The 20,193-nt window shown below is 42.9% G+C and overlaps 2 protein-coding genes across 2 annotated transcripts; both read left to right on the top strand.

Annotated features, from left to right (window-relative positions):
* The first annotated feature begins 7,132 nt into the window (after positions 1 to 7,132).
* LOC102416023 (olfactory receptor 10J4) lies at positions 7,133 to 8,068 on the top strand. Its single transcript, XM_006061035.3, has one exon. It carries the CDS (start codon positions 7,133 to 7,135, stop codon positions 8,066 to 8,068), a length of 936 nt encoding a protein of 311 aa, XP_006061097.3.
* Positions 8,069 to 18,351: 10,283 nt separating this feature from the next.
* On the top strand, positions 18,352 to 19,559 carry LOC102416354 (olfactory receptor 10J1-like). Its single transcript, XM_044945336.2, has one exon. It carries the CDS (start codon positions 18,630 to 18,632, stop codon positions 19,557 to 19,559), a length of 930 nt encoding a protein of 309 aa, XP_044801271.2. The 5' UTR covers positions 18,352 to 18,629.
* Positions 19,560 to 20,193: the final 634 nt, after the last annotated feature.

Below are 20,193 nucleotides of genomic sequence, written 5' to 3'. Positions count from 1 at the left end.
GAGTCTTTTCCAATGAATCAACTCTTCGCATGAGGTGGCCAAAGTATTGGAGTTTCAGCTTTAGCATCAGTCCTTCCAATGAACACCCAGGCCTGATCTCCTTTAGACCATTCAAGTATGACCTAATCAAATCCCTAATGATTATAGTGCAAGTGAGAAATAGATTTAAGGGACTAGATCTGATAGACAGAGTGCTTGATGAACTATGGACAGAGGTTCGTGACATTGTACAGGAGACAGGGATCAAGACCATCCCCAAGAAAAAGAAATGCAAAAAAGCAAAATGGCTCTCTGAGGAGGCTGTCTGGAGAAGGCAATGGCACCCCACTCCAGCACTCTTGCCTGGAAAATCCCATGGACGGAGAAGCCTGGTAGGCTGCAGTCCATGGGGTGGCTAAGAGTCGGACACGACTGAGCGACTTCATTTTCAATTTTCACTTTCATGCATTGGAGAAGGAAATGGCAACCTACCCCAGTGTTCTTGCCTGGAGAATCCCAGGGACAGGGAAGCCTGATGGGCTGCTGTTGATGGGGTCGCACAGAGTTGGACACGACTGAAGCGACTTAGCAGCAGCAGCAGCAGAGGAGGCCTTACAAATAGCTGTGAAAAAAAGGGAAGTGAAAAGCAAAGGAGAAAAGGAAAAATATACCCATTTGAATGCACAGTTCCAAAGAATAGCAAGGAGAGATAAAAAAGCCTTCTTCAGTGATCAGTGCAAAGAAATAGAGGAAAACAATAGAATGGGAAAGACTAGAGATCTCTTCAAGAAAATTAGAGATACCAAGGGAACATTTCATGCAAAGATGGGCTCAGTAAAGGACAGAAATGGTATGGACCTAACAGAAGTAGAGGATATTAAGAAGAGGTGGCAAGAATACACAGAACTGTACAAAAAAGATATTCATGACTCAGTTAATCACAGTGGTGTGATCAGTCACCTAGAGCCAGACATCCTGTAATGTGAAGTCAAGTGGGCCTCAAGAAGCATCACTATGAACAAAGCTAGTGGAGGTGATGGAATTCCAGTTGAGCTATTTCAAATCCTGAAAGATGATGCTGTGAAAGTGCTGCACTCAATATGCCAGCAAATTTGGAAAACTCAGCAGTGGCCACAGGACTGGAAAAGGTCAGTTTTCATTCCAATCCCTAAGAAAGGCAATGCCAAAGAATGCTCAAACTACCGCACAATTGCACTCATCTCACACACTAATAAAGTAATGCTCAAAATTCTCCAAGCCAGATTTCAACAATACATGAACCGTAAACTTCCAGATGTTCAAGCTGGTTTTAGAAAAGGCAGAGGAACCAGAGGTCAAATTGCCACCATCCACTGGATCATTGAAAAAGCGAGGGAGTTCCAGAAAAACATTTATTTCTGCTTTATTGACTATGCCAAAGCCTTTGACTGTGTGGATCACAGTAAACTGTTGAAAATTCTGAAAGAGATGGGAATATCAGACCCCCTGACCTGCCTCTTTAAAAATCTGTATGCACATCAGGAAGCAACAGTTAGAACTGGGCATGGAACAACAGACTGCTTCCAAATAGGAAAAGGAGTACGTCAAGGCTGTATATTGTCACCCTGCTTATTTAACTTACATGCAGAATACATCATGAGAAACACTAGGCTGGATGAAGCACAAGCTGGAATCAAGATTACCGGGAGAAATATCAATAACCTCAGATATGCAGATGACACCACCCTTATGGCAGAAAGTGAAGAGGAACTAAAAAGCCTCTTGATGAAAGTGAAAGAAGAGAGTGAAAAAGTTGGCTTAAAGCTCAACATTCAGAAAACAAAGATCATGGCATCTTGTCTCATCACTTCTTGGCAAAATATGGAGAAACAGTGGAAACAGTGACTGACTTTATTTTTTGGGGCTCCAAAATCACTGCAGATGGTGATTGCAGCCATGAAATTAAAAGACACTATTCCTTGGGAGAAAAGTTATGACCAACCTAGACAGCATATTAAAAGGCAGAGACATTACTTTGCCAACAAAGGTCTGTCTAGTCAAGGCTATGGTTTTTCTACTAGTCAGCTATGGATGTGAGAGTTGAACTATAAAAAACGCTGAGTGCCAAAGAATTGATGCTTTTGAACTATGGTGTTGATGAAGACTCTTGAGAGTCCCATGGACTGCAAGGAGATCCAACCATACATCCTAAAGGAAATCAGTCCTGAATATTCATTGGAAGGACTAATGCTGAAGCTGAAACTCCAATACTTTGGCTACCTGATGTGAAGAACCGGCTCCCTGGAAAAGACCCTGATGCTAGGAAAGATTGAAGGTGGGAGGAAAAGGGGACAACAGAAGATGAGTTGCTTGGATGGCATCACTGACTCAATGGACATGAGTTTGAGTAAACTCCGGGAGTTGGTGATGGACAGGGAGGCCTGGTGTGCTGCAGTCCATGGGGTCACAGAGTCGGACATGACTGACTGACTGCATTGAGCTGAACTGAACCAGACCCAGTCCCGCAGTATACATTTTAAGATGACAGGATTAGTCAGAAGGTTCTTAACAAGCAAAAACATGTCCTGGAGCACAATACATTGTGGTTATATAATCATTGATACAGAGTTTAAGGGAAAATATATCCTTGAGCAAGATGAGTTGTTTTGTTGTGTAATTATTAGCTTTGGGCTTTAAAAAAACAAATGTTTTCTGTGCTTAGGACAAAGGAATGTAGAAAAAAAAATTTACCTTTTTCTCCTCTTAGAGAACTCCTTCCTTGTCCTCCTCTTCCTCCTCCTTGTCCCCCATTTCTCCTCCTCCCTCCCCTCCCCCTCCCCTTCCCCCAGGACCCCTGACTTCTTATCAACTTACCTAAGACTTAACTCTCTCAATGCCTTGCAGTCTGATGGGCAAAACCAGCAGGACTAGTGTGTAGGATAGATGTCATGTCTTTGTTCTGCTATGTTCCATGTACCTTGATGTGAGAATCACATAATGAGTATTTGTTGAAGGAATCACTGAATGAATGATTCACAGTTTCCAGAACTTTCAAACTGGAAGAGACATCAGAGTCAGATCCTTTGACCCTGAGGGTACAGAGACCTTAGCCTGAGTGGCCTATCTAAAAAAGCTGCACCCTTAAACATGGTTGGGCTCCACAATGTTATAGACCCTTTCTACAATGATGTTCATGGAGTCAAGAGCTCCTCTTCCTCCTCCATCCACTGAGCAGAGCAAGACCATGGTCTAATGAGACAATATGTTCCCATGGAAACTCTCAATCATCTATGCAGGGGAACAAAACCTGCCACCCCAAAATGTCTCTCTGGCATGCAGATTATTTTGAGCTGAAAACAATTAAGTCTCAAAAGACTCAGGAAGAACATATGACCTTCCCCCAACTGCTTTAAAGAATGTAGATGGAGGACAGGTTCCAGGAAAGGAGCCATCACCATAGATAACTGTAGTATGAATCAGGCAGTAGACAGGGGGAACCTAGGAATGTCTGTTCATTAAAATTTCTTTCTGCATCCCATTGTCTTTGCAAGGCCCAGCACACATTGATTTACTAAACTTTTGCTTTTCTATCTATGTGGATTGCCTTTCTCCCTTTTGAAGTCCCAAATCTCTACCTGCAACATTCTTTGTCTTTGGTTGAAGTTGGAATTTAAGGTGAGGTTTTTGGACATTTTGGCAAGTTACTCAGTTTTCCTGTGTTTCTCCTCATACATTTTTGTTGTTGTTTAGCTGCTCAGTCATTTCCAACTCTGTGGCAACCCCATGGACTGTAGCCAATAGGCTCCTCTGTCCATGGGATTCCCGGGCAAGAATACTGAAGTGGGTTGCCATTTCCTTCTTCAGGGAATTTTCCCCACCCAGGGATGAAACCCATCTGTCCTGCACTACGGGCAGATTCTTTACCATTGAGCCACTGGGGAACTCACTACTTTTATATGCACATGTCATTAAAACTTGTTTGATTTTCTCATGTTAATCTGTCTCACATCACTTTAATTCTTAGACCACTAGAAGAGCCTGAAAGGACAATTTCTTCCTCCCTGACACCTACATACTATCTACGTGAGCGCGTTGATGAGCCCCATTGTTAATGAGATCCCCAGACATCACAGTGTTTGGATCTTGTGAATGTTACCTTGGGGACAGTCACTGTGACTTTGGGGAGAGGGACCCCAGAGTCCTGGGGCGCAAGAGAATTGTCCTCTCTGACAGACTGCAATCCAGATGAAAGGAACAGGGCTGTGAGGAGACATAGGAGAGCTGATATCGCTTTCCATTTGTTACTCCCAGATCTGACCAATCAGAGAAAGGAATGAACAAACTGACCCTGGTGGACTCTGTATTTTTCTTTTAGTCCTCCCTTTCAGAAGATTCTCTGGGAGCCTTATCTGCCACACACAGCAGGAGTCCTGCCAGTCCTTGTTCTATCCTCACAAGTCTTGCTCTCCTAGAAGACAGTGCTTCAGCCCTGCCTGTGAGATGTAAGTTACATCCCATGACTCAGTGAAGCATGGTTCTCGTCTGGCTAGATGTAGCTTTATGACCCTTGCCTCATGGACTATCACCTTCTTATTTTCTTTCCTAGGAATATTGTCAAGTGGAAAAATGAATGTACAGCTGTGTCACAACCCTTGGGAAATAAAGACCATTATAAATACTAAAAAGTCAGGCATGAAGGGTTATTTGGGCATTAGTTGTATAAAAATCTCAGAAGTTTCAAAGAACCTAGCTGAAGCTCAACATATATGAATGAAGCATGGTAATTGGGGGCATCCAGTCCCATCTTCTCCCCTCAACCCTCTATCACATTCCTGGCCTGTAGGGACTGAAGAAGAAAAATGGAACATCTGATTCTGGTTGAGCAAACCTAATTTTCCCCCTCTATTCCAGAAAAAATGTATTCCCTGAACACAAAAGTCCCCACCTAGTCCTGCCCCAGATATCATACAGAGGCCAGGAAGGGAGAGTCAGTGAAAGGCTGGCTGGCTGGCTGAAATACTGGGTTCATGAGTGTAGGAGTTCAAGGCAGAGGTCCTGGACACAGGCACGCCTGTAGTATTGCTGCATTGGGAGTGGCTTTTCCATTCCAACCCAATGTAGATCCTCCTCTGATCCTTGGGATTATCTCCCCTCCTTGAATATAGTGTTTCCTCCCCCACTACCTCCTCATCCTCACATCTCCAAAAGACAGAAAAACATCCTCTAATCTGCAAGCTGTGCCACGAGTATTAGCTAGATGGAGACCAACCACCTTCTTGAAGTCAGGCTTGGGAGAGGAGAAGGGAAGATAACACAGTAACCTTCATGACTCATATTTTGAAATCTGTGCTCACCTTTTCCAACAGTTACCATTTATTGATGGCATGATCTACATTGGGGCCTCTGCCAAATGCCGTATGGGCATCTTCCCATGTAATCCTTTATCAGTCCTCTGAGATAGTTATTAGTACTGTGTTCATCTTACAGGTGAATAAACTGAAGCCCAAAGAGATGAGGAAATGTTTGTAAGGTCACATGTGAAGTAAGAGGAGCTGGCCTTACTTCTGAAAATAGACCAGCCCTATGCCCAACCCCATTTGCGAATCTAGAGTTGGAGAGGAAGGGAAAGTGAGGATTGGACTTTTCAATTAATAGAGCTTGAAGAAATTCATGACAAAAATCATCCCCAAACACAAGAGAAAGAGAGTGAGAGAGAATGAGAAAGAGGGAAATGGGGGAGGGAGGAAGAAAGGGAGAATAAATATATGTGTGTTTATGGGTCTCACACGCAAGTAAAACCCAGAATCAGGCAGAGTGGGGTTGGGGAGAACAGATGGAGAGAGGGAAACAGAAATGTAATGTATTGTTTGCCTATTACGTATCAAGAACTGTGCTTGGCTATTTACATACAGTAATTCATGTAATCTCCATAGTAACACTATGAGTAGATATTATCCCCTCAATTTTATAGATGAGCCAATAGAGACAAATGAAATGAGCACACAAAAAATTAAGCATCCCTTGACTTACATTGGGGTTAAAGCCAGAGATTTCTATAAAGTTTAATATTTTATTGTTTTCATTTGTTTACAGTTACTGGTACTTCAAACTCTTAATAAGTTTCAGTCTCTTTATTGTGTTTACAGACTAGACAATGGAAGCAGAAACTACAGATACATTCCACAAAGAAAGGAGATTTGGGTATTAGAACTAATGGTATTTGGAGAACATAAAAAGAAAGCAGGGCTGAAAAGAAAAGAGTGCTAGATCACAGAATATCCTGGGTCCACACACTAGAATCTCAAATAAAAAAAAGTAATAATTAATTTAAAAAAGAAAAAGTAGTCTCTCTTCTCATGGCCTTATTCCAGACATTAGCTATGGTGGTTTAGATGCTAAGTCATGTCTGATTCTTGCGACCCTGTGAACTATAGCCTGCCAGGCTCCTCTGTCCATGGGATTTTCCAGGCAAAAATACTGGAATGGGTTACTATTTCCTTCTCCAGAGGATCTTCCCCACCCAAGAATTGAACCTGGGTCTCTTGCATTGCAGGAAGATTCTTTACTGGCTTAGCTACAAGGGAAGTCTTGTAGACATTAGCTATTTTGAATTTAATTTGAACCATGAAAGCAAGTAGTGTTATGTATCTTTATTGTTCAAGCCCTTCTGACCAGAGTTGGAGCTGGCCTCTTACCTCACAGAAGCGTGACTTAGGTAGGTTTCTGTCCCTGGCTTGGATTCTCTCTTTATGCATAAGCCTTTACACTATGTCTCTAACATGTGCTGGGCCATTGCTGGTCTAAACAGATGACTTTGGATGGAGTTCCAGGGCTGTGTATGCTCTGCTCTATCATTCAATCTATTTTTCTGGTCCATCTACCTACCTCTCCACCTTTCAACTTCTAGCCAAGCTTTTTAGGTGTTTTCACTACTCCCTTTACATATCTACTCTCTTCCCATCCCTACTATATCTGCCTCCAATGCCAGGCCCCCAAGTATCCTAAGAGGTCTTTACAGACTTGGCCAGTGTCTGAATGCTGAGAGCTTCTGTAACCCAGAGCTACCCCAACTGTGAATCCCTGATCATGGCTGATGATGGCCCTGGACCAGTATACTGTTTCCAGCCTGGATCCTCAACCATCTCACTTCATCTCTTTCAGACCCAGATTCTCAATGCCAAGACCTAATTTCACAGCTGTGGCAGAGTTTACCTTTGAAGGCTTTTCCATTTTTGGGTGGCAGCCCAGACTCATCCTCTTTGTGGTCTTTTTGGTCTTGTACCTGTTGACCCTTGCCAGCAATGCCATCATCTTGACAGTCATCTGCCTCAACCATCAGCTTCACACACCGATGTACTTCTTCCTGAGTGTGCTGTCCATTTCTGAGACATGTTACACAGTGGCCATCATCCCCCGAATGCTGTTCAGTCTCCTCAGCCCCCAACATGCTATCTCTATTCCAGACTGTGCCACTCAGCTCTTCTTCTATCTCACTTTTGGTGTCAACAACTGCTTCCTGCTCACAGCCATGGGGTATGACCGCTATGTGGCCATCTGCAACCCCCTACGATATTCGGTCATCATGGGCAAGAAGACTTGTATACAACTGGCAGGGGGATCCTGGAGCATTGGCTTGAGCACAGGCACCATTCAAGTATCCTCTGTGTTCAGCTTGCCTTTCTGTGATGCCAGTGTCATCTCCCACTTCTTTTGTGACATCCGGCCCCTAATGAAGCTTGCTTGTGCTGATATCACCATCAAAGAATTGATCACTTTGCTCATCAGTCTGTGCGTCCTTGTTCTGCCCATGGTCTTGATCTTTATCTCCTATGTCCTGATTGTCTGCACCATCCTCAAGATGGCATCTGCTGAGGGTCGGAAAAAGGCTTTTGCCACATGTGCCTCACACCTCACAGTAGTCATTGTCCACTATGGCTGTACCTCCTTTATCTACCTAAAACCCAAATCACAAAACTCCCTGCAGGACAGATTGATCTCTGTAACCTACACTGTCATTACCCCACTCCTAAACCCCGTTGTATACAGCCTCAGAAACAAAGAGGTCAAGGATGCCTTGCTCAGAGCTTTGGGCAGAAAGTCCCTCTTTTAGGTGTTAGTCATTCTCAATAACATTAAAATTTTAAATGTTTGATGAGGTGTAGCAGTGAGGGAGCTAATCAAATAAGAGATAGTATGAGGGCTCCAGGTACCTAATCTGGGAAGCATCTGGGAAATCAGAGGAATAGAGTGAAACAAGAAGGCAAAGATTAAAATGAAGGAATTGATGAAGAAAAAATGAAGTCTTGATTTTCCAGGACTGATAGATGGGTGTACCATGCTTGATAGAAATTAGATAAGATAAAGCATATTCAGGTGCTGTACTATAATGTTAGACATTGCTTTTGTTACCCTTGGCATAAGGGTTGTAAACCAGCAGTGTGGGTGTGAAGAAAATACTGTATCATAACAGAGGAATCTATATAATCTAAACCTGGCCTCAGCATGAAAATCAGGGACATGAAATAACAAGTTCTCCATTATTTACATGCAACACTTCCTATGCTATATTTTACACTATAATTTCTTACAAAATCACTCCATTAATGATCTACCCTGTGCCTGTTACTACATATATAAACCCTAGAAAGCTATGTCAGACACAGACTCTGACGGCAAACTTACAAACTGGTTGAGAAGTGTAAATTTTGAGCAGCCGAAGCAACAACCATAAAAATGGCTTCCTGTATATCTGAAAATTGCAAAAGAAGAGCCCTCATCTTCATATCCATTCCCCTGTCTCCAAAGGGCCTGGGTCCTATAACAAACCTTATCAATGCTCTGCCCAGGTCTCCTCTACTGGGCTGGTCCACCCATATCCAGCCTTGTAAATGCTGGAGTGCTGACACCTCATAACTGCCCTCCTCTCTGAAGATTTGCCATTGGCCGAAAGGGAACTTTCTTAGATGTGACATATACCCCACACCCACCCCTTACAAGGGACGGTCTACAGCCAAGGCCTGGCTAAACAGAAGGTACAAAGGCCACTGACGTAGTCTCAAGATGGGACCAACTTTAGAGTGTAATTGTAGAGTCCTCCACTGAATCAGGCTGAAGTTAGACTCAAGTGAGCCCGCAGCCTTGCTCAGCTCTCCCCTCATCCCACCCTGCGGCCCTCACCCCCTTTTCTCGGAGGATACTTCATAACCTATCACCTGCACCTGGGCCCTTTTTGCAGCCTCTGCTTCAGAGAACCCCGACCTGAACCAGGTGACACCCATATCATCACTCAGGTGTCACTCTCTGAGTGTCTTCTCCACATCTGTTGCAGTTAAAACAGCGCCCAGTACATAGTAACTACTCGATAACTATTAAAAGAATGAAGAAAGGGGGACTTCCCTGGTCGTCCAGTGATTGAGACTCTGTCCACCCAAGGCAAGAGCACAAGTTCAATCCCTGGTTGGGGAACTAAGATCCCACATGCCATACAACATGGCCAGAAAAAAAAAGAACAGAAAGAAGAAAGGAAGGAAGGAAGGAAGAAATCTGTGGACAGCTAAAACACAATTAGCATCAGCAGACAGTCCTTCTCCCTCTTTTCTTTTTTTATTTCATTACTCCCAGGTTGTTCCACCCCCGCAACCCCCCGCCACATACACCTTGGTGATATCCCCTTTTGATGCATGTATTGAATATCTCCTAAAGAGCAAGCATAAGTTTACTCACTTGACTCATTTAATCCTCACTGTAAATTTATAAGGTGTTTTATTAAACTTATTTACAGACAAGAAAACTGAGACCTGAAAAGATTAAGTAAATTCCTTAAGGTCATACTGCTAGTATGTGGCAGAATCAAGATTTAAAAACAAGCAGTTCACCCCGGAATTTATAGCTGCATTATGACCTCATGATGATTATTTGAACTGGCTTTCTCCTTTATAGTTGTTAAAGACCAGTAGAAGAAGGAGCTCCATACATTGTGGATTTATACACATCTCAAATCTTATTTGAATGTCCTTGGATCTTGGAAAATCAGTCTGGAAGTTCAGAGATCATGTATTAGAGCATACTTTCTCCTCAGATACCTTGGTTATCCTTTCTCCACTTAGCACAGCTCCAAAGATGAAGGGACAAAAGGAAATCTCAAGTGGGTCAAAGTCCACTGGAGAAAAACAGGTACCTGGACCATTGGATCATTAACCTCTGTACCCATCATCATACCCACATTTATTTTTGTTCCTGTTCCCCCCTTTCAAAATGCTGACAGCCTCAAGTAGAAGATGCTGAGAAAGTGCAAGACTGTAGATGGAGTACAGCCTTTTGGGCCAGAGCAGCATGCGCCCCAATCCTGGGTCCAGTATTATAAGCATGTGTCCTAGGGGTAGTCACTTAACCTCCCTGGCTTTTGTGTCCTATCTACACAGTGGGGCTGGCAATATCAACCACCCACGGTTATTGTGAGGAGTCAAAATGGTTACAGACACATAATGTCTTCAGGTAGCAGGAAGCGGGATGGCTATTGGCTCTACAACCCCGCACCCCAACACTGTTTTTTATCTCACTCTGAAGGGACAGTTTTAGCAGCAGTTTTAACAACAGAGTTCTCATTCACAGAATGAGTTCCCTCTTCCCAGGAGGTCCTGAGTTTGTAAATAGGCTTCCCCTATAGTCTTTGATCCCATGTTGCAGTAAAAGGCACTAACTATCCTCCAGGGTCTTCCAAGAGTTACTTCTTGGATACACTTGCCATGTCATAATAAACCACTCAGCTGCCTTTCTATGTCTCTACCCAGATTCCCTTGACCTGTGCCCAACCTGCTGACGGGTCTGACCAAATACTCAGAGCATCAGTCATTCTCACTTCTCTCCTTGGTGCCTCAGAGACATTGCAAGGAGTCTGAGAATTCATGTATGCAGTCAACCTTCATAGGCAGGATGTATAAATACTTACATAGACATGTGTGACTATTTTTAAATGTACCATAAATTATTTGAAAGCACAAATTACTAAATTTGTAGCTCTCTTTTCAGGAACTTATTTTCTATCAATTGTTATAAGTAGTACAACTATTATTATCCAACCATCATCAAGCTGGAGATATGAACTGTTGGAGCTTTCACATCCAAAAAAAAATGGGGACAGGGATAGTCTGAAAGTAGATATAAGTTCAATGCTATGGATTGAACTGTGTCCCCCTACCACCAGCCCCATATTGTAGAGATTAAGCTCTTATGTGATGGGATTTGGAGACAGAGCCTGCCAGAAGTAGGTTTAGATGAGGTCAGGAGGGTGAGTCCTGATGGGATTCAGCTCAGTTCAGTCACTTAGTCTTGTCTGACTCTTTGTAACCCCATGGGCTGCAACATGCCAGGCTTCCCTGTCTATCACCAACTCCCAGAGCTTTATCAAACTCATGTCCATCGAATAGGTGATGCCATCCAATCTTTTCCAATGAGTCACTTCTTCGCATCAGGTGGTCAAAGTATTGGAGCTTCAGCTTCAGCATCAGTCCTTCCAATGAATATTCAGGACTGATTTTTCCTTTAGGATTGACTGGTTTGATCTCCTTTCTGTCCAAGAGACTCTCAAGAGTCTTCTCCAGCACCATAGTTCAAAACCATCAATTCCTTGGTGCTCGGCTTTCTTTATGGTCCAACTCTCACATCCATACATGTCTATTGGAAAAACAATAGCTTTCACTATACAGACCTTTGTCGTTAATGTCTCTGCTTTTTAATATGCTGTCTAGGTTTGTCATAGATTTTTTTCCAAGGAGCAAGTGTCTCTTAATTTCATGGCTGCAGTCACCATCTGCAGTGATTTTGGAGCACAGGAAAATAAAGTCTGTCACTGTTTCCATTGTTTCCCCATCTACTTGTCATGAAGTGAAGTGATGGGATTAGGGTCCTTTAAGGAAGAGATAAAGGGCTCTCTCTACCACTCTTTCTCTACCATATGAGGACACAGAGAAAAGGCAGCCATCTGCAATCCAGAGAGAAAAGTCTTACCAAGGAATCAAATCTTCTAGCACTTTGATCTTGGATTCCCAAGCTCCAGAAATGAGAAGTAAATGCCTGTCGTTTAAGCCACACGGTCTGTGATATCTGTTATAGCAGCCCAAGCTAAGACACCCAGGCACAATGCTGACCTCACTTAACCTTGTTGTGAGTCCTATTCGTGGCTCTGAAAGACTCCCATTGTCAATCCTAAAACATCATTAGGAGGGCTTAGACCTGGGATCCTAAACTACTGTGAATGACATGCATAAACTAGAACTACTTGAATATGGTCCCCAAATAAAGCAGTTTATAGCAGATCTTGCTGTTTCCCCAGTTTTGTTTCTATAGTCACCACACACTCATTTCCATTTAGCACCAAAAAAGGAAGCTTGGCGTGCTGCAGTCCATGGGGTCACAAAGAGTCAGACACGACTGAGTGACTGAACTGAACTGAACCAATAGACTTACTGTTGATGGAGTAATAGATTCCTCATAACTTCTCTGTAAAATGAAATAGTACTAATGACTTTATATGGTCATTTGGAGGATTAAGTGAGACAAAAAAGTATGAAAGTATTCAATAAATATTAGTTGACTCAGAAGCTGAAAACCTCTTTTTCCCCAGAGCCACATTTTTTTTTCTTCCCGGCACCACATTTTTATACCATCTACCAAGGGCCCCATTTCCAAAATCTTCCTGATTTGTCCCAAAGCAATGGCACCATAAAGCACTGAACTATTTTGCCCAGTTCTACTCTTGCTGCTGAGATCCCATAGCCACCAATCATACCTAATGATAATATAATATAAAGATCATTTATTTGATTTATCAGTTATTACAAAAAGCTATGCATATTATGAATAATCAGGGAACTGATGTGAATGAACCTGATGGGAGTAGTTTATATAATGATTCGTTCTTTCTTCTCCCTTGTTCCACACCTTGATTCAGTTATAAGCCCTCTTGGTTTACCTCATATGTCTGTCCTACCTCTTCCTCTCATATGGGCCATTGTCAACCCATATAGATCAATCCCAATTATCTCTGACCTGACCTGTTGTGTCAGCAACCACGCTGCTTCTTTTCACTAACCTCAAATCCATCTTTGTACTGCTGCCAGATCAATCTATCAAATTCCAGTGCTGAGTATCTTTTTTTACCAGCATGGAAGCAAAATCACCAGAGAAACAAGAAGAGGGTGCAGGGTAGCTGATGAGGGCTGGTGGTCCTTTAGAGGCAAGTTGCTAAGGACAGTGAAGCCCATGAACAGGAGGGATAAGTGAACTAATTTGAAAGGCCCTTAAAAGTGATGAAGTTTCTGTGTGTGTGTTCAGCTGTACCTACTCTTTGCGACTCCATGGACTATAGTCCACCAGGCTCCTCTGTCCATGGAATTTTCCAGGCAAGACTACTGAAGTGTGTTGCCATTTCCTACTCTGGGGGATTTTTCCAACCCAGGGATTGAACCCCCAACTCCTGTGTCTCCTGCTTGGCAGGTGGCTTCTTTACCACTGTGCCACCTGGGAAGCCATTCTAAAATCTTTTGTAAACTGGTCTTACTTTACCTACAACATATTTTTCTGTAATCAACCTGAGTCTAATCAAGAACCATCTTCTTCCTGTCCCACTTACTTGTGGCATTATTTCAGTCTGCTTGTCTATCACTTATAACTGTATAATCAGAAGGGATTTGATTTAGGTCATACCTGAATAGCCTAGTGGTTTTCCCTACTTTCTTCAATTTAAGCCTGAATTTTGCAATGAGGAGCTCATGATCTGAGCCACAGTCAGCTCCCGGTCTTGTTTTTGTTGACTGTATAGAGCTTCTCCATCTTCGGTTTCAAAGAATATAATCAATCTGATTTTGGTGTTGACCATCTAATCATGTCCATGTGTAGAGTCTTCTCTTGTGTTGTTGGAAGAGGGTGTTTGCTATAACCAGTGTGCTCTCTTAGCAAAACCCTGTTAGCCTTTGCCCTGTTTCACTTTGTACTCTAAGGCCAAACTTGCCTGCTACTCCAGGCATCTCTTGACTTCCTAGTTTTACATTCCAACCCCCTAAAATTAAAAGGACATCTTTTCTTGGTGTTAGTTCTAGAAGGTTTTGCAGGTCTGTAGAACTTCTCAGCTTCAGCTTCTTTGGCGTTAGTGATTGGGACATAGACTTAGATTACTGTGATGTTGAATGGTTTGCCTTGTTAACAAACTAAGATTATTCTGTCATTTTTGAGATTGTACCCAAGTACTGTATTTTGGACTCTTATTGTTGACTATGAGGACTACTCCATTTAGTAATCTTTTAAGGGATTCTTGACCACAGTGGTAGATATAATGGTCATCTGAATTAAATTCACCTTTCCCTGTCCATTTTAGTTCACTGATTCCTAAAATGTTGATGTTCACTCTTGCCATCTCCTACTTGACCACATCCAATTTACCTTGATTCATAGACCTAACATTCCAGATTCCTATGCAATATTGTTCTTTATAGCATAAACTTTACTTTTACCACCAGATATATCCACAACTGAGTATCATTTCTGCTTTGGCCTGGCCTCTTCATTCTTTCTGGAGCTATTTCTCCACTCTTTACCAAGCTGGGGGGCTCATCTTCTGGTGTCATATCTTTTTGCTCTTTCATACTGTTCATGGGGCTCTTGAAAGGAGTACATCAACAATGTATACTGCCACTCTGATTATTTAACTTACATGCAGAGTACATCATGGGAAATACCAGGTTGGATGAAGCACAAGCTGGAATAAGGATTACCAGGAGAAATATCAACAGTCTCAGATATGCAGTCTCTAATGGCAGAAAGCGAAGAGGAACTAAAGAGCCTCTTGACGAAGGTGAAAGAGAAGAGTGAAAAAGCTGGCTTAAAACTCAACATTCAAAAAACAAAGATCATGGCATCTGGTCCCATCACTTCATGGCAAATATATGGGGAAGCCATGGAAACAGTGGCGGATTTTATCTTCTTGGGCTCCAAAACCACTGTGGATGCTGACTGCAGCTATGAAATTAAAAGATACTTACTCTTTGGAAGAAAAGCTATGACAAATCAAGACAATGTATTAAGAAGCAGAAGTATCAGTTTGCCAACAAAGGTTCATCTAGTCAAAGCTATGGTTTTTCCAGTAGTCACGTATGGATGTGAGAGTTGGACCATAAAGAAGGCTGAGTACTGAAGAAGTGATGCTTTTGAACTGTGGTGCTGGAGAAGACTCTTGAGAGTCCCTTGGACATAAAGGAGATCAAACCAGTTAATCCCAAAGGAAATTATCCCTGAATGTTCATTGGAAGGACTGATGTTGAAGCTTCAATCCTTTTGCCACCTGTTGCAAAGAACCAACTCATTGAAAAAGACCCTGATGTTGGCAAAGATTGAGAGCAGAACGAAAAGTGGGCAACAGAGGTTGAGATGGTTGGACAGCATCATCAACTCAATGGATATGAGTCTGAGCAAACTCTGGGAGATAGTGAAGGGCAGGGAATCCTGGCATACTGTGGTCCATGGGATTGCAAAGACTCAGACATGACTTAGTGACTTTAATGTAACTAAACAGTGAGCCCTTCAAAGGTTTATAAAGCATCTCGTCCACATATGCTCAAGGCCTAGCATATGCTTAGTGCTCCAAGAATGAATGGGCATAGGTAATACCTCATGTTAAAGGAGGGAGAAGGCAATGGCACCCCACTCCAGTACCATTGCCTGGAAAATCCCGGATGGAGGAGCCTGGCAGGCTGCAGTCCATGGGGTCGCTAAGAGTCGGACACGACTGAGCGACTTCACTTTCACTTTCACTTTCCACTTTTATGCATTGGAGAAGGAAATGGCAACCCACTCCAGTGTTCTTGCCTGGAGAATCCCAGGGACGGATAAGCCTGGTAGGCTGCAGTCCATGGGGTTGCACAGAGTCGGACACGACTGAAGCAACTTGGCAGCAGCATGTTAAAGGAAGAAAATGTTACAGAAGCAATAAACTAACTCATGGAAAGTCTTCAGTGAAAAGTAAATTCTGAGGCTGAGACTTGACAAACTAGTAGAAGTTTGCCAAATGGAGAGGAGGAGGTAATCTGAGTAATGAGAACAATGTTCAGAGGCTCATCTGTGTTTCCTAACCCCCAAGAGAGGATCCCTGGATCTAAAGACAATGTCTCCCAATTCTGAATGTCACAGGGGCAGAAAGACAGGCAGCATAAACTGTTCTCTGCAGAACCATGGCCATATTTGACTACTTTCATTCCAAAGAGAGAACCCTGGGTAGAAATCCTCCCTATAAAAAAAAGGGAGGAGGGTTAAAATTCATGAGATCCAAAGTAATATGGCTCCAAGTTTGAGCTGCCTAGATTTGTAAACTATGGATTGCCAAGGCACATATGTAAAAAAGCACAATGTACTTATTCATTATTTTATTATTAACACCACACTAACCAACTGAGCTAACTGGCCAATAATAATGTGCTTATTCGAACAAGTTACAGTGAACTAAATAAACCAGCTTCCTCTAATTCTGTTGCTCCCTGAAGCAAAAACTCTCCGCAGACTCCCCAAATGCCATCTCTAGTATTGGGTAAATGAGCCCTACACATAATGAGCCCCCCAGGAACCTACTGTCTGTACCCTCCCAGCCCCAGTGTGGCTCTGAGGATGTCTACAGGGAGTTACCTCCAGGAGCCCCACTGGCTGCTCCTGGGGGAACTCCCTCTTTGGCTTTGAAGACTTCTCCACACTGGGGCTGTCAAGGATGCCTGCAGCTCCCAAGCCCGACCACGTTCCTGCCAGTTTGTGTTTACCTGCTACCCGCTCAACCTGTCATAGTTCTTTTTGGTTACCTTGCCCTTCCCTGACCTGCACACTGAGGCCAAGAGAGTCAGACGCTTACATCTTCACTCCTCAGCCTCCTCGAGCTGAGCTCTCTTGTTGTGCCTCAGCTCTAGGCAGTTACAGGCAAGTGCTCTTTAGAAAAAGAACTGACTTGGGTGTTATTGCTCATGGATGACTTTAACTTATGGTGCATAACAGTTCTTGTCATAAATGGGGTAGGTCCTCATTAGCTTATGTTTGCTCTTCTTGCCCTTGATTTTTTTTGGAAGAATTATAGGCTCCATCGGGTGGTGGATACTAATCAGGTTATAGCAGCCATTCATCCACCTCAAGACAGACTTCAGCCAGAATCAGATGACACTCTAACCCTGGGTTTCTTGGGAGAAGCCCTATTGGTATTTGGAATAGGACCGTTCTTCCTTGGGTGGGATCATCACATGTACTGCAGGACATTTAGCCCCACTAATTGCTAGCAGCATCCATGACCATCATTAGAACAATCAAAAGCCCTAACACACATTTTTTATTTCATAGTAGAGGTGCCATACCACCCCATGGCTGGACCACTGCCTATTTTATGCCTGGAGGCCTCTCAGAAGATAACTGTCTTTAGCCATGTATTTTAAGTCAAGTGAATTTCCCTATTGGGAAATATTTCCTGTTGCAACTTTACTCTCTTTTAGCATTCTTAATGTAAGTGATTAACAGCTGGTCTTCAATTTCTCTTAAGTAAGTTTTTATGAACTGGAAGGAGGTCTCTATGTCTACTAAGCTTCCTCACTGATATGATTTACTTTATGCAAAAAGTCTTTTTCTGAATATGCATAAGGAAATCAGAATATAATTTAAATAGCCTACAGGAGCTTACTGTCTAAAGGAACCTAAATGTGAAATACTACATGAATTGGACTGAGCCCCATCTTTCAACAAAATGATGTATGTTTAGTGTAACTCTGTTCTTTATATTCAGAGCCTTCTTTTACTTTAGATGAAGGACACATGAATTTGCTGCATCTTCCCTGGTACGATTGTTCACCTCTGCAGAGTAGGTGTATTCCTACTCACAAAGTTGTATTGGCTGTAAATTTGCCTTCTAGTTTAGGGAAAATGAAGATGTACCATGGTTTACAATATACGTGAGTCAGTGCGCTGAAGTGTCAGCCAACTTCCATCATTCAGACAGCAGTGTGGATGGTGGCTGGTTAAGATTCACCTTTTCCTTCTTGAAAACAAGATGAACATTTCTGAATCTGCTTTGCTTTTATTTCCTAAAGGATGTGAAAGGGGATGATTCACAGCCTTGAAATAAAAGAACTTTCCAGTCAATCCCTAAACAAGTTGTTTTCAAGCATCAAATTCATGCATAATCCTGAGTCAGGGAGATACGCAGATGTAAAAGGTATAAAGCCACAGAGTGCACAGAGGAGGGATGACAATAATCCAAACATGAAAATTTCAGAGGACAACGTGCATTAAAGGAGGAGAAGACATGCATTAGTCTTGAGGACAATTTACTTAAGAGGAGGAAGATAGGAAGAGCATTCCAGATGACAAGGATGAAGAATACGGTGAAGTGGGAATGTACATGGTTATACAGTGCAGGGAAAAAAACTTAGATGATTCTAGCATGCATAGGAAATTGTATTATAATAGATGGGCACAGAACAAAAATATTTTAAATGAAGATCAGTAAACCTAAAGATTAACTGTATTCCACTGCCACTGGAAAATGTATCCCCAGGTTTATAAAGGAGAACAAAGTTCAATTTCAGAAATGGATTAAATTGCTTTACTGAGATTATGTAACTTTTATTCTTCTACACTTCCAATCTAGTGGCCACTCAATGAAGAGCGAGAACCACGCTCTCACCACTGAGTTTGTTTTACAAGTTTTCTCCAGCTTCCACGAGCACCAGCTCACTCTTTTTGTGATGTTTCTTGCACTGTACATCTTAACCCTAGCAGGTAATATAATTACTGTGATCATTATCCGAATTGATCATTATCTCCATACCCCCATGTACTTCTTCCTCAGCATGCTGTCCACTTCAGAGACTATATATACACTAGTTATTCTTCCAAGAATGCTGTCCAGCCTTGTGGGTATGAGCCAGTCCATTTCATTGGCAGGTTGTGCCACTCAGATGTTCTTTTTTGTAACCTTTGGGATCACTAACTGCTTCCTGCTCACAGCGATGGGCTACGACCGCTATGTGGCCATTTGCCATCCCTTGAGGTACACAGTTATCATGAACAGGAGGGTGTGCATCCAGCTGGTGTGGGGGGCCTGCAGCATCGGGCTGATTGTGGCCATGACACAGGTGACGTCTGTATTCAGGTTACCCTTCTGTGCCACAAAGGTGGCCCACTTCTTCTGTGACATCCGGCCTGTGATGAAGCTCTCCTGCATTGACACAACTGTCAATGAGATCCTGACTTTGATCATCAGTGTTTTCGTGCTCGTTGTGCCTATGAGTCTGGTCTTCATCTCTTATGTCCTCATCATCTCCACCATCCTTAAAATTGCCTCAGCTGAAGGTCGGAAGAAGGCCTTTGCCACCTGCGCCTCCCACCTCACTGTGGTCGTTGTCCACTATGGCTGTGCCTCCATTGCCTACCTCAAGCCCAAGTCAGAGAACAGCAAGGATGAGGCTCAGCTGATCTCAGTGACCTACACTGTCGTCACCCCACTACTGAAGCCTGTGGTGTACACCCTGAGGAACAAAGAGGCCAAGGATGCTCTGCTCCGGGCCATTGGCAGGAAGCTTTGCTGACAGTTTGGGGACTGGTTTTCTGAGGCTCTTAGCACTCTAAGCAGGACTGTGAGGAGCTGGGCTCCATGTCCTTGGCCCCTTGCGAAGGAGGGAAAGAGAGGAACAGAAGCAGCATCCAACTAGGAGTCTGGAAGCTTTTAAATAAAGTCCCTGGGTGAAGTGCTGGCCCTGTTTTATGGATAATTAAACAAACAAGGATGGGATATGCCTGAAGAAGAGGTTGAAGAGTAGTGTGGGCCAAGGAGTTTTCACTGACTTCTTGGTTTCCTTGTGGCTCTCTGCTTAGTGAAGAGGGTCCTTTAGAGAAAAAAAAAAAACAAAAACCACAGAATCAAGGACATACATTCTTCCCTATAATCCCTTCCTTCCTTCTTAAGAGCATGAGAATTTCTCAACCTGGAGTCTCTGTTGAAATCTGTTTGTACATGACATACCAAGTCATAAATCACTGTGTGGACAGGAAAAGTAGCCTCAGAATGAGATAGCCCAGGGAAAAATAGATTTCACCTCTCAGCTGCTTTAATTTATCCCAGTTTCTAGAAAAACTGTTTATTAAAGATGGTAACCACTGACAGTTTAATTAGAGATCCTAGCAATTCTAAGGAGAAGGCAATGGCACCCCACCCCAGTACTC

This window comes from Bubalus bubalis, chromosome 6 (genome assembly GCF_019923935.1).
Source record: "Bubalus bubalis isolate 160015118507 breed Murrah chromosome 6, NDDB_SH_1, whole genome shotgun sequence".
Classification (NCBI taxonomy): Eukaryota; Metazoa; Chordata; class Mammalia; order Artiodactyla; family Bovidae; genus Bubalus; species Bubalus bubalis.
The sequence above is the reverse complement of the archived record's forward strand: the minus strand, read 5'-3'. Positions and strand labels throughout refer to the sequence as shown.